General features: G+C 36.6%; 1 protein-coding gene across 2 annotated transcripts in view; it reads right to left on the bottom strand.

Moving 5' to 3' along the window:
- Positions 1-14,694, bottom strand: part of PRMT3 (protein arginine methyltransferase 3) — a 75,241-nt gene that overhangs the window by 14,109 nt on the left and 46,438 nt on the right. For both annotated transcript variants that reach the window (XM_081332344.1, XM_081332343.1), the window contains one exon: positions 13,133-13,219. In XM_081332344.1, the coding sequence (XP_081188470.1) occupies positions 13,133-13,219 (87 nt within the window). The remainder of the gene's footprint in view (positions 1-13,132; positions 13,220-14,694) is intronic.

Below are 14,694 nucleotides of genomic sequence, written 5' to 3'. Positions count from 1 at the left end.
GTGCATACTACAAGTAGGTTCTCCCAGTTAAGGGTCTTATTCAAGTCAATTCTGATTGGAGAAAGCAATCCTCAAAGTACCTAGCTTTCAACCCATGAAGGATCTCTGAATATTTATGATCAAGTTCCATAAGACAGGTGCACAGTGAGTTCACTGAGTTAATCGAATCTAGAGATAACAGTGACAAGCTTCACTATAGCTATGCATTTATTTTTAATGCTGGATTCGTTTGCAATTTGAACTCAAGACATCCTTTAAGTCCAGTATTACTTATTCCACAGCAAAGATTTTAAATCATGAGCTAATTTGTATGACTTAATGCCCTACAGCATTCTAAGCTTAATTTTTTGTAGAATTGCCTAATTAACATTGGTGGAAGCATCCCCCCAAAAGCATAACATGGTAGAATTAATCATTTCATTACTTCAGTTGGTAATTATTTTTGAAATGCCAAATGTAATAAAACTTTTAGTGTTAATTTTAACTTAATAATAATAATAATAATAATAATAATAATAATAATAATAATAATAATAATAATAATAATAAGTAGTAGTAGTAGTAGTAGTAGTAGTAGTGTTGGAAGGTCATCTAGTCCAGCCCCCTGCTCAGGCAGGAAACCCTATACCATTTCAGACAAATGGCTGTCCAGTCTCTTCTTAAAAACTTTCAGTTAGAGCATTCACAGCTTCTGGTGGCAGGTTGTTCTACTGGTTAATTGTTCTAACTGTCAAGAAGTTTCTCCTTAGTTCTAGGTTGCTTCTCTCCTTGATTAGTTTCTATCCATTCCTTCTTGTCCTGCTTTCAGGTGCTTTGGAGAATAGCTTGACTCCCTCTTCTTTGTGGCAGCCCCTGAGATACTGGAACACTGCTATCATGTCACCACTCGCCCTTCTCTTCATTAAATTAGACATACCCAATTCCAGCAACCTTTCCTTATATGTTTTAGCCTCCAGTCCCCTAATCATCTTTGTTGCTCTTCTCTGTACTCTAGTCTCAACATGCTGAGTACAGCCGGTCAGCCAGCTACGAATCCATCTGGTGGTGATGCTGTCTAACCCACATTTTTCTATCTTATCAAGTAGTAGGTTGTGATCTACTTTATCCACAGCGTTCTTCTGGTCTACTAATTTTGTTACTTGGTCAAAGAATACAATAAGATTTGTCTGGCATGATCTGTTTTTGACAAACCCATGTTGGCTTTTAGTAATGACTTTGTTTGCCTCTAGGTGTTTGCTGAGTCATTGTTTGATTATCTTTTCCAGAATCTTCCCAGGTATTGAGGTCAGGCTGATAGGTCTATAACTGTGGTGGTGAACCTATGGCACGCGTGCCACAGGTAGCATGCAGAGCCCTCTCTGTAGGCACGTGCGCCATCGCCCCAGTCCTAAGCCTTCAGCTGGGTTTTATAAACCCTTTTTGCTTTAGGCCTCTGCCGCCGTGTGCAAAAAAAAAGGTTCAATCAATCAATCAATTTCAACTTCTCACAGGGAAAAAAAAGATTTCACAAAGTTGGGATTGATTGAATTTTTTAGTCCCACCCAGTCTGCCGTTACCACTGCAGCCATGCCCACCCAATTGGCCACACCCACCCAGCACCCAATGATATATAAGTGGGTTTTGGGTTGCAGTTTGGGCACTCGATCTCTAAAAGGTTCGCCATCACTGGTCTATAATTTCCTGGATCCATTTTTTTTCCTTTTTTGAAGATGGGAACTACATCAGCTCTTTTCCAGTCCTCTGGTAGTTCCCCAGTGCTCCAGGATCTTTGAAAAATATAGTTCAGTGGTTCTGAGATCACATCTGCCAGTTCCTTGAGAACCTTGGGGTGTAATCCATCTGGTCCTGGTGGATGGCACCTGGACAGGTGCTCACTTACCATTTTCTTGCCTATCTTAACTTGTATTTCTATTCTGTTTTTATGGCACTGTTTTTGATAGGCTGGACTGTTTTTTCCCTTTGTGTAAAGACAGATACAAAAAACGAGTTAAATAGTTCTGCTTTCTCCCTGTTGCTTGTCACCTTCTTGCCACTTTCCCCCACTAATGGACCACCCTTTCCTTAATTTTTTTCTTGTTTTTTACATGTTGAAAGAAGCTTTTTTTGTTATTTTTGATTTTGGTTAGCCTTAGTTCATTTTGAGCCTTAGCTTTCCTCACTTCATCTTTGCAGACTCGGGCTATTTGCTGATATTCTGCTTTACTTATGTGCCCTTCTTTCCCCTTTTTATACTTGTCCCTTTTATCTTTCAATTTATCAGAGGGTTCTTTATGCAACCATGCTGGTTTCTTTTGAGAGCTGTTATTTTTCTTCTTTGTTGGTGTTGTGCTAGACTGGGCTTTTAGTATCTCACTTTTCAAAATTTCCCAAGCTTCTTGAGTGTTTCCCCCGTTGAGGATTCTCATCCATGGAATCCTTGCCAATTCCTCTCTAAGTTTATTGAAATTATCTCTCTTAAAGTACAAGACTCTAGTTTGACTGTATTCTACTGATTGTGCTTTCATAATGTTGAATTCCAATATTGCATGATGACTTCCCCCCAAGGTTCCTGTGGCTTCAACACCTTCTATCTTTTCATCTCTGTTAGTGAGAATTAGATCCAATATGGTTAATCCCCTTGGTCCCTTAATTTAAGGTTTATACAAACAATTATTTCCCTTTATCTTTCCCCCTATAATACTAAGGCCAACCAAATAATACACACTTTAAAGCAAGGGGAATTAAAAGAAAATAATTAATAAAAGAACAAAAGCTGATTCTTCAAATTGCATTATTCTAAGCAGTTGGTCCACAGCAACCTCAGCATCATAGCTCCATGGAACAGCAGATTAGCCAACGTGGTCAACTGTCAATATCAGAATATCAAGTGGGCCTTGCCACACAGTATTTCTAAATTATAATGCTTCTAGCTGTCAAAAATGCAATTGTACATGACAATTGTTCCAAACAGAGGTTGATCTTTTTAAGAAGGATTGTTCACCAGGTCTAACATGGTAATGGTTGCCTGAGAAGGATTAATATGAGAAAGACACTGTGCTGCTGGCAGAGATGATTGTTCCTTCTCCTCCCACTCCTAGAGACTCGATTAAACCCACAAAAAGCTTTGAGGGCATGCAGTAATCTATTCCTCTGTATATCACCGCATGCAGCTTTGCAGCATTTTGCAAGTAGGAGAGATTCTACTATTTTCTTCCTTCCTTTAGGATTGCTCTCTAATGGCTTTAAAAGGGAAATCTGTCCTAGTTATTGTTAATTTTTTTTACTTATACATAATTTTCTAGTAATCCCTGTTCAAATTTGTGCGTTTCATTTTAGAAAGAATTTCAAGGATTTCTGTAATCAAATTTTGAAACATTTATGATCCCAGAGCAAAAATCTTATATGATATGTCCAAACATGACTAAACTATATTATTAGAAATCTAGAACAGCTAACAGGCTATTACATCCTATTTAAACCCAGAATTTTCTTACAGATAGATAATAGTCTTCATTCTGGAGACATCTGAAGAATTATCTGCAGTACTAACAAAAAGAGCACATGAGAACTGGCTTTCCAATGTGAGATATTTCTTTGGTTTTGACAGATAAACTGTCCTTACCACTGCTTCGCCTTCTCTCATCTTTGCAGTTCATCTTTGACAGGAGATCTATAGATACCCAGATGAGTACTCATGAAAAATTATAGGGTATGTGTAACAATATATTCAAGAATACTGAAGAATACCCCACTAGGAAATCGAAAATAAACCAAATGGAATTGGTCATATAGAACTGAAAGTCTGGCTTGACATACATTTTGAAAGGCTATTTTATGTTGAAAGACATTGTGACCAAATAAATTATTCTGCCTTCTGTTCTCAACATTCCCAAGTCAAAGTTGGTGTGGATGGTGAAGAGAGCTATTTGAAATAAAAGCAAGCAGAAGAGAGTAAAATAGGTTAATGAGATGTAAAAATGCACAAAAATGCTGTATTTCTCCTGGTCATAAACCAAGTCAGCTGTACAAGGGGAAAAATGAAGAGCACCAGAGCTGCAAATGCAATCGTTAAGCTGGCATACAGACCTGTGAAATTAATGCACAAATGAAATGTAGGTTAAGTTAGTTGCCTCAATCTAGAGATCCTTCCAAATCTATTATAGACAGCATGTACATAATCAACATCAGCAGCCTTAATGTTGCCAAATCAGAGCTGCAACACAATAACAGGAGGAGAAGAGGGGTGGGGGAGTTAATATAATGTTTTGTGCATGTCTAATTATTTTCAGCATTCAGAATTCTTATTTGCTCTATTTTTTACAGAGGGACCTGTTTTATTTAAAAAACATGCATTTTTTGCATTTTTAATGCAAAAATAAGCATTAAAAGTACAGTGAGCACGCAATTCATTTCAACTTTATTTCAATTTATTTATATTCAGTCGGGATGTCACCAGTCTCCAAATTTACTCAGTTGCTAACCTGCACTTAAAAGCCTTATGGCTGAAGATAAACCAAATCATGGGTTAATATTACAGCCACTTCATTTATCTGAATTCTGTCCGAGAAAAGAAAACAATTTGCCCAGATTATATATCACTGACTGGTTTATACAGCAGCCTCGGAAAGCAAGTAATCTAACCAACTCACTTAGGTGAAGGGAAATTAAAAGTTACCATCATCACTATCAGTTGCAGGGAGCAATTTATCATTTTTTGTTTCTCATTGGTATCATGCTCCACCAGCATGCAGCTAGAGCAGATACAATTAGGCAGCTGGCCACAGAAGTAGGAGGATAATGTGCTTTTGATGGAGTTTATTCAACCATGGAGATGACATGCTTGTAATGCATGCAGCAGAGAGGGAGAGTGAAACAATCATACGTTCCTACAGCAGAAATACCACTTTAAACGTTTAAAATGGTACTCCTTAAATTAAAACAATTCAGAACATTAATATAACTGAATGATCTTTTCTCTCAAGGGAGGATCAAAGAAAATGTATTTTGTAATGCTCATGGTCATTTTCCACCTCTAAAATGCAAAACAAAGCAAAACAGAATACTGTTAAGAGAATATCTTGAATATTATTAACTGGACTTCATACAAATGTTTTTTTAAAAACTAAAATTAAATTTGCATTAATTTTGTTTTAAATTTACACCTGGATTTCAAGTTATCTCTCATATACTGTCAGTGTTCATTTTTCCACTCCTTCTTATTGGTTCCTTATAGGATGATGTTGCAAACAATCATGGAGGAAAACAAACAGTGGGGAAATGTAGCCACAAGCAAAACAATGTGAAACTGCTGAGATCTGGCATATGCGATTACCTCCTTGCTTACCTAGTTCTGAATCTCAGCAGTCTAATGCTACAAATTTGCTAGTTGCTTACAAATACAGAAAAGCATAACTAAGAGTCTATTTTCTAGGCTAGTGTTGGGATTAGACAAAGTTTTACTTTTTTTGCCACCAGTATACTGAAATGATGCTCAGTGAATGAAATGACTTTATGTTAAAAGAATCTTAAGTGTCCAAAAAGCTTTGTTATAATCAATTTGCATCTTATTTCACCTGAAGCTATCTATCTTCACACACACACACACACACACACACACACACACACACACACACACACACATAATATCCTTGTCCATCTTGACTGTTCAAATCTGCATGGACAGGGTTGAGATTTTGGACCTGAGGAATAATAAGCATCCTGTTGAGAGAAGACATCCTGAGATTCTTGAAAGCCAATCCTGTGGCAGATCTGGGCAAATATGGTTGCAGTTCTCCAAAATCAAAAAAATAACTCAAGATGTTGGATAATTCAAGACGTTGGGATTGGAACCAACTAAGCTTATCTTTACAAGGAAGATTATTATTAAAAATATGGATTACCTATCCTTATTTCTATCCAGAACATATACACCCTCATACACAGACACCCCCTATTGTCCTAATTCTAATATTCACTGAAGAATATATAGAATGCAATATGTATCCCAATTATAAATCACTGGGGCTAATGATTATATTGGCTACAGCCAGTGCTTTTTTTTTTTTTATTGAAAAGTTTTAAAATACAATTTTCCTTTGAAAAACCCCCCTTCCCCCTCCCTCCTCCCCTCCCTACCTCCCCCCCTCCCCCTCTCCCTCCTCCCTCCCCTGCCTCCCACCCCTCTACTTCCCCTCCTCCCCCCCTCCCCCCCCCCGACTTCCCAGAGCAAAATACAAGGTATATATCTAAAAAGCAATCATAAACAATCATATACTAACAATTATAAACTCTAAAATCCATCACTCTCTAGCTTATATAGAGTAAACCAATCCTTAACAATACTAAATATGTATAAAGAACTAAAATAAAAGAAAACTAGCATCATTCCCATCTATGTTCTTCCACAATTCACTATTACCTAGACATATTCTCACTTACACATCACAAGCACCAATCCCTATTAACCTCTCTAGCCAAAATAGGCTATAATAGATAGTTCTTACACAAATTAACCCGCATTAACCCACAAAATTTTCTTCCTCTTCCTCTGTAGTAAATTGTCCATTAATTCCAAATTGAACATTCTGTTACCATAGATATCATCCCAAAACTCTTAAAAACACAGCTACCACTTGACTATAAGTATATTGTGGAAGTTCCATAGATTTCTACTGGTCTTATTTTTTAATCTTTTTTGAGCGTTTTAAGGCAGCACGCGTCACCCTCTGTTCTCTAGGATCATCCAAAAGAGTTGCAGCTTGATCTCCTCCTGTACCCTTCTCGTCTATCTGTCCATCTTCATCCTCTTGATGTTCTCCTTCTCCAGATCCCTCTGCAGCTTCCAGAAGTGTTGATGGGGTTGCTTTTAAAACATTGTTGTAAAAATCATGCGCTTGCTTCACAGTACCCAAACAGTACCTTTTGCCATCATACATGAAGCTCAACCCAGCTGGGATCTCCCATCTGAACCTTATATCTCTTTGCTTGAGCTCTTGCACAAGAAATATAAAGTCCTTCCTTCTCTTTAAAATCTTTGGAGGAATTTCTTTTAGAACCAAAACTTCTTGACCAGCAATCACAACTTTAGTATCATAGGCAGCTTGTATAACTTCATCTCTAATTTCCCTTTTTACAAAATAAACCACCACATCTCTAGGCAACTTTCTCTGCTTAGCAATCCAGGAATTCACACGAAACACTTTGTCCATGCCTTGTTTTATTTCAGATGCTGGATGGTTCAATACCCCCTCAAAAGCCTCAGAAACCAGCTGCTTTAAATCTTCCTTAATATTCTCTTTTAGGCCTCTAATTCTAACAGCAAACTGCATCTGGTAAAATTGAGCCAAACTCTGTTCGCTATCCATTTTGTCTTTTAAATCTTCAATTTCCAATACTTTTGCTTCTAATATAGCATTCTTTTGAGTCAAGTCTTCCACTTGATCATCCAGCACCTCCACACATTTAGCTACTTTATGCACTGAGGACAAAATGTCTACCTTCATCTCTCTAAGTTTCTGCTCCATCCTTTCTTCCATTCTCTGCTCCAATTTCTCCAATTTCTCCTCCATCTGTGCAAATTTAACACCCATTGACTCCAAAATTAACTGGGTATGTTTTTCAAGATCCTTCGATGTCAATACATCAGGAGAATGCAACGCCTGCAGTAATGATTGTTGTTGCACCGGAGAATTTCCAGCACTCCGAAAAGTTCTAGGGGGAGGTTTAGCCGCCATCTTTTACTTACAATTGTGACGCACTTTCACTTTAAGTTTTAAGCATAGTCCATCAAGCTTGAGAGTAAAATAAAATAATCCTCTTCATCTCTTCACCTTTTCCTCTTGTACCGCTCTGCCTGCTCCTTTAAATCATAGTCCTTTCTTCAGGCAGGGATGGTTCGCAGACGCCTGGCTCTGCTCCAGGAAATTCGGAGCAGAGACGACGGCCAGCTGGGAGCAACCCAGGCTTCGGGGGAGTTCGATCCTTCAGCCGCCCAAGCTCGAAGCTCAGGCGGCCTCGGAGAACTCTACCCCTACCTGGGGCCTCACCCCCTCCTCTTCTCCCGAGGAGGGGGCTTCAATTTCGCCCGAACAGCTGATCGGCGCTGTTTCGGGCGAAAAAACAAACAGCTGAGCCGCGGGCAGCCAGGGGAGGCTGTCTTCGGCGCCGCGCCGCCAGCGGAAGTCCCAGCCAGTGCTTTTTTTGTAAAAGAAAAAGGTGCTGGAACTCACACATGTCATACAACCCGCCTTGCCTACCCCACAAGGTTCCATCCAAAAAAGGTGCTGGAACTCCGTTCTGAGCGTTCTATGAGAAAAAAAGCCCTGGCTACAGCATTCTAATGTTTTCTGATTAACTACATTTAAATGGAACATCTCAAAGTTTATAATACAAATGATTAAGAATGTATATCAATATATAACTGGCTATGATATTATGTAGCAATGTGTCATGCAATTTAGTTACTTGTCGATTGTGTAGTACAGCAAAGAAGAAACCTGTTCCTTAAGTGACTCAATTGTACTGTAATAAATGAACGCCAGTGACTGGATAAGTGAGTCACATTCTTGTAATTCTAACAAATACATAGAGCTTGACTGGGAATGTGAAGAACTTTCACTTTCAGAAGATAACTTGCAATTAGGCAATGGGAAAGAAGGGAGAACTGAACTCCCTTGCAATGCTGATTTAGACCTAGTGACTAAAAAATGCATACTACTGCCATCAACACATATTGGATACAGGAGCAGAAATTTTAAAAATGGCATGATGAGTTGAGATTGTGAGATCAAAGCTCTGCCTCTCTTTATATATGTTGACACTGCAAGCAGCTACAGAAGTGTGGGCTTCAATTTTAGTATCTAGTCTTTTTGACTGCCATCTAGATTATTCTGACCCTCCCCCTGCAGACAACACCCTGCTGGTTACATAAAGACCCATCTCAGTTTATCAACAATTATTGGCAGCCAGCAAGAAGACAGACGAGCTTAAACTTCTCTTTCAGAAGCACATGATAGGATTGCAGAAAAAAAATTCATAGGAGAAAGCACTGGAGTTTCAAAATAAGAAGTACCATAAGATTACAAATGCAGATGTAAAAGAACTGGGAAAATAATTATAGAAGGCAATAGAAAATAAACTAGTGATTTCGGTTGAGCCTTACTCACTAATAAATACAGTATCCCAACTAGCTGGTCTATTGAAGATAGTAATTCAAACATTCTGCAACAAAACAGAGTTATGCTTCGGATTACTGTAAATGAGATGGAGATAGACAGAATACAAAAATTATTATCCATCCATTCTCCTGCCCAAACACTACAATGGCAGCTATTTCTGAGGCTTGAGAAACATTGAAGGACTCCCCAACCACACTGAATCTAGGATTGTAAGATAATGATTATACCCTTCCAAAGGCCCTTCAAGCCTTTAAGAATCAAAAGCTTTCTGAGGACATTTCAGATTAAGCATATAGGTGTTTTTTTTTTAAAAAAAACATGGCATTGCTTGCCTACTGAAAGGTAGAGGCCAAACCCATGCTGAGGGCTTGAACAATGCTTGGAAAATGGCACAATATCATAATATTGGCTATCAATAAAAGATAATGTAAGTGCTTAGCCAAGCTAAAGGTCTGGTCTAATTAAGCCTATATCCTCAGAACAAAGAAGGGAGATGTAGGTCGATGGAGAGGACAAAATTTAGAAAAAGTTGAAACGACAGGCAAAAAATACGGTCCAGCCCTACAACACTCCTCCCATTGGACTAAAAAAAACCTGCTGGATATACAGGAACCAGTAAAGATTCCACTAGAAAGAATTATTTTTGCCATAAAACCTCCCTTTATTGTAATCTCAATGTACATACCTTCCCTTGAAACTAATGTTTTGAGAAAGGTGGATTTTTTGTAACAAAAAACTTAAAAGGGTCTTCACTTCTCCCCTGGATTCTATCTCCACCTTCCCAAGGAAGGTATACCTCAACCTGCTCTACTAAATCATGTGGATCTCTAGTTCCCAATTGTGAAAAGGAACATGAAATCGCTAAATCATTAAATCATATGGCAGTGGTGCAAGAAGAGATTAAGGCCACCAGCCAATCAAAAGTCAAGAAAAAAATTGAACTCAAAACATGAAATAATGGGTCATAGACCCACAGACACAAAAGTTGCCCAATATTTTGTTTCCCAATCTTCAGAGGTACATAGCAGCATTTATGCATTATACCACATCCAACTGACAGACTTGAACATTGGGCACCATCTAACAAAATGAAATTCAATGGTGAAAAAAGTAAGGTTCTACATTTAGGCAAGAAAACCCAAATGTACAGGTATAGTATAGGTGGTACCTTGCTCAATAGTAGCAACTGTGAGAGGGATCTTGGTGTCCTAGTAGACAATCACTTAAATATGAGCCAGCAGTGTGCTGCAGCTGCCAAAAAAGCCAACACAATGCTAGGCTGCATTAACAGAGGGATAGAATCAAGATCACGTGAAGTATTAATACTTTACAATGCCTTGGTAAGGCCACACTTGGAATACTGCATCCAGTTTTGGTCACCACGATGTAAAAAAGATGTTGAGACTCTAGAAAGAGTGCAGAGAAGAGCAACAAAGATGATTAGGGGACTGGAGGCTAAAATATATAAGGAACAGTTGCTGGAATTGAGTATGTCTAGTTTGATGAAGAGAAAGACATGATAGCAGTATTCCAATATCTCAGGGGTTGCCACATAGAAGAGGGACACAGGCTATTCTCCAAAGCACCTGAAGGCAGGACAAGAAGCAACAGGTGGAAACTAACCAAAGAGAGAAGCAACCTAGAACTAAGGAGAAATTTCCTGACAGTTAGAACGATTATCCAGTGGAACAACCTGCCTTATTTGACTATGTGTCAAATAAGAAGCAAGGCAAATTGAGATCCTTGAGTCTCTCCTCGCACACTATTTATTTTATAGTGGCTAGGCATTTCTACTTCAATATACTTCTGAATATTGTTACTATATTAAATACTCAAAAGAGCACAGGGTTGATTTTAGTAAGGCACTCTACTCAATCCTCCAGGAGCTGATCACAAATACAATCTAGTCATTTAGATACAGATTCAAGCCTAGAATTGCAATTTAGATTTATTGGTGTTTCATTTTAATCCCCTGGTATATGTTTTGATCTATTATAATCTAACACGTTTTACACACTGACAAGCCCTGGAGAAATACCAGATAGACAGTAGATGTAAGTAGATTTGATTATAGGTGCTTCTATCTGTGGTGTTCATGCCTAATAGATTCACATAATATACCACAGTTATGCACATTGCCTAGTTTATTTTCTATACTGATTTTCAAGTTGACATGTGAGAAAAATACGTAGACCGGCGAATGATATAAAATTGTATCTTTGATAGGTACTGAATGTAACTATCTACAAATATATCAAGATGCTATATTCCAAGCAAATAAATGGCAAAAAAACAAACAAACCCAAACCCAGAAATAACAAGGATTGGCTATGAAAGAAGTCTAAGCGAACAGATTCAACACTTTTGTACCCCTGAAACAGAATGTGAAAATATTGCCTAAATTTATACTACTATATATATATAATAGTTTGAATGCATTACTAGATTTGTTGGTGAAGTAGTAGGGTGGGAGGGGGGAGAAGTTAATATTTTGCACCACCTACTGGAGAGGATGAATTAGTATTTCTCTATGATAGTCTGAAACTGAGAGCTTTCTTCCAGGCTGCAGTACTACATATACTTGACTGGAAATGTCACACAAAATCACTTTCTCAATTTTCTAGTTTACAAAATGTTATCACTACACCATGGGGTTATAAATCATACCAACATATTAAACATTAATTCTTCTACTGTAAATCTAATCAAAACTGAGATTCAAAAATTGAGCAAAGATATATGTTTAACTATCTCCAACAAATACTACACAAATAACGTATTCCATTATTTATTTACTGCTCATGTTCTTCTGTATTGCCAGTTATACAGGGACCTTCCACACCATTTAGTTACTCCTCTTTTATTGAAATTTCCGGGCCACTGAATCACTTTTATTTGCACCGTTAAACATTGTTATCTGTTAAACAAGTAAGATAATTTTATTTCTCTAAAGTAGGAAACTTTTCCTATATTAAGTATAAACTTTGTCCAGAAGTGGTTGGTAATAATTCTTGTTGTTAGGAGATAGTTTTGTGTTCTTCATTTTATTGATTGTACTTTTACTGAAAAAAAATGTTTCTGTCTGCCTACAAATGATGAATAAATCATTCAATAGACATTTATTTACTGCAAGGTTAGGCAGTCTGATAGGATGGATGGACTGTCAATCTCTGGTATTTCATCATAAAATTCTCATCAAAAGATGCCAATAATCATATATTAAAAAGTACAAATAATGTCGGGCAATGTGTTAAGTTTTTCTGTGTAGTGCCACAACAATTTAATAAAAGACCAATAACTCCCAAATCTTACATTCTATTCTAGGACAGGAGAATATCAATGTCTACAAAACAATAAAATGGAATTTGGAAATGGATAAAGCTTATATCAACTGGAAAAATAATGGAAAGGTACAGGAAGTATTTTATACAAAAATGCCAAACAATCTTGAATAAATCTAAAAATGCTTAATGTGGTTACAGTTAATCCTGCCTATCCACAGGTGGAATGGATCCTCTTTCTGTCCTGGAGCACTGAGAGATTATCTGAGACAAATTTGGGGAAAATAGAACAAGAAATCACATTTCCATTACATTAATGGAAACTGCTGAAAGCAAGCGACAAGAGGTTCAAAGGCAAGAGAATTATACTGGTTAGTTTTAAAGGATAGGTTTTTATGAAGTATAAAGCCACAACATAAAGCTAAAACATAAGGTAAGATAAAAATGTTTATCATGAAAAAAGAAGACATGACAGTCAAAGACTCAAGAGGAATAGCTTAACTGTTGGAAAGACAATCAGTGAAGAAATAAAGTTAATCGGCTTGAAGATATCGCCGCATGTCTACAGCTACCAAATTACACAAACAGATCAGCGGCTTTTATCTGCAAACAAAATTTTGTTTGCAGAAACAGAAGATTTTAAAAAATGAGGCATCTCATCCTCAGAAATGTTTCTACAAGCGAAACAAAACTTACCGTACACATGGAAGTCTTGGCGACTGTCAAAATGAAGTCAGATGAAAATTCCAGTTCTGGAACTGAGACGGCATGGCAGTCTATCTGCTGCAAGGTAGAACAAATATGAGCTTAAGAACCAAACTAAAGAAAGTCATATATGGATTTTTGAGTGGGTGATAACTTTTTTTAAAAATAAAATTTTATTTGCTTTCTAGTTTTACATTTAAATATTTGAAAAGCAATGTGGCGGCTGAGTTGGTCAATAATTCAATAACATGCAAATATCTTTAGTACAGATTTCAAACAATTACATTAAATATTTCCTCTCTTTCCCCCCCCCCGTATTTACTGTCTCATATTTAAATTAATACAATTCTGATATCAATTAAATAAAAAATAATTTTCTTACATTTATCCATTCAATCTTTTTCGACAATCAATGTCCTGATTAATTTTTCCCAATTTTTAGTTTCCTATTAATATTTATATTTAACGTCTGATATTTGTAATTTCCAAGTTTTAAATAATCCCCTTTATCACAATTCATCACAAGATCTAATATTCAGGATATTTATCTTATCTATTTAAATTCTTACCATCTTACATCAACTAATTAGCAATACAATATAATATTCTTATTTTCTGATAATGTCCAGATATCTTAAATTTAGTAACCAACATTTCTCCTATTTCAACATTTAATACTTCCTGTCTTTTTCTCTTAATATCTGCTATCTCATATTTAAGCTAATATTTTTATTAATACCACTAAATAGAAACATATTTATTACATTCATCAAAGGATTTTCAGCTTATATATATATCTTAATTACCTGTACATTTAACCCTTATAAGCAAATCAATGTTCAAATTTAACTATTAATACTTATACTTCTAAGTTGTAAATGACCAGTTTTCTTTATCTCATCTCATAACAATATCTAAAATTCAAAGTACACATCTTATATTCTGTTTTAATTTTCATGAGTAAATCAAAACCCCAATTTTCTTCAGTCTCATTCTGGCTTTTTTTTGAGAGGACTAACAAATTGTCTATTTTTCCATCTTGACATAATTGTCCTGAACTGTTTATCTTCTCTTCAATCTGTTCTTCTTCTTGATCCTCAGGTTCCTTCTGATTTATGTAGAAAGTATTTTCCTTTTTGCATAATGTCAGTCCCTTTTCTGGGTTTTCCATTGACTTTATTTGTTGATCAGTTGAATCTTCTGTCATAATCTTTAATTGTTCCACCTTTTCAGTCATATTTTGTGTAGTTTATTTTTTAGTTGTAATCAAAGTTTGAGTTCATATATCTGAGCTGACATCTTGTTCTTTTCTGTAACCTCTTATTTCATCAGTAGCTGTAAGAATAGTTTGAGTTGCTTTCAACATAGAGAGAATCTGTTCCTGATCTTCATCCACATTCTCTTAGTAGTGTATTAATTTAAAAGCTTTACAATCAGAGAATGCAAAAAAAAAAGATTTTGTCATTGAATAAGGAGCATAGCTGGGCTTCTCACAGCTGAAGTCTCAAGGTTACATAAGTCTTATCTATTGTCGGAGCTGCTGGCCAAGTCTC

The sequence above is a fragment of the Vipera berus genome (genome assembly GCF_964194415.1).
Source record: "Vipera berus genome assembly, chromosome: 1".
Classification (NCBI taxonomy): domain Eukaryota; kingdom Metazoa; phylum Chordata; class Lepidosauria; order Squamata; family Viperidae; genus Vipera; species Vipera berus.
This window is presented reverse-complemented; position numbering and strand designations above follow the sequence as displayed.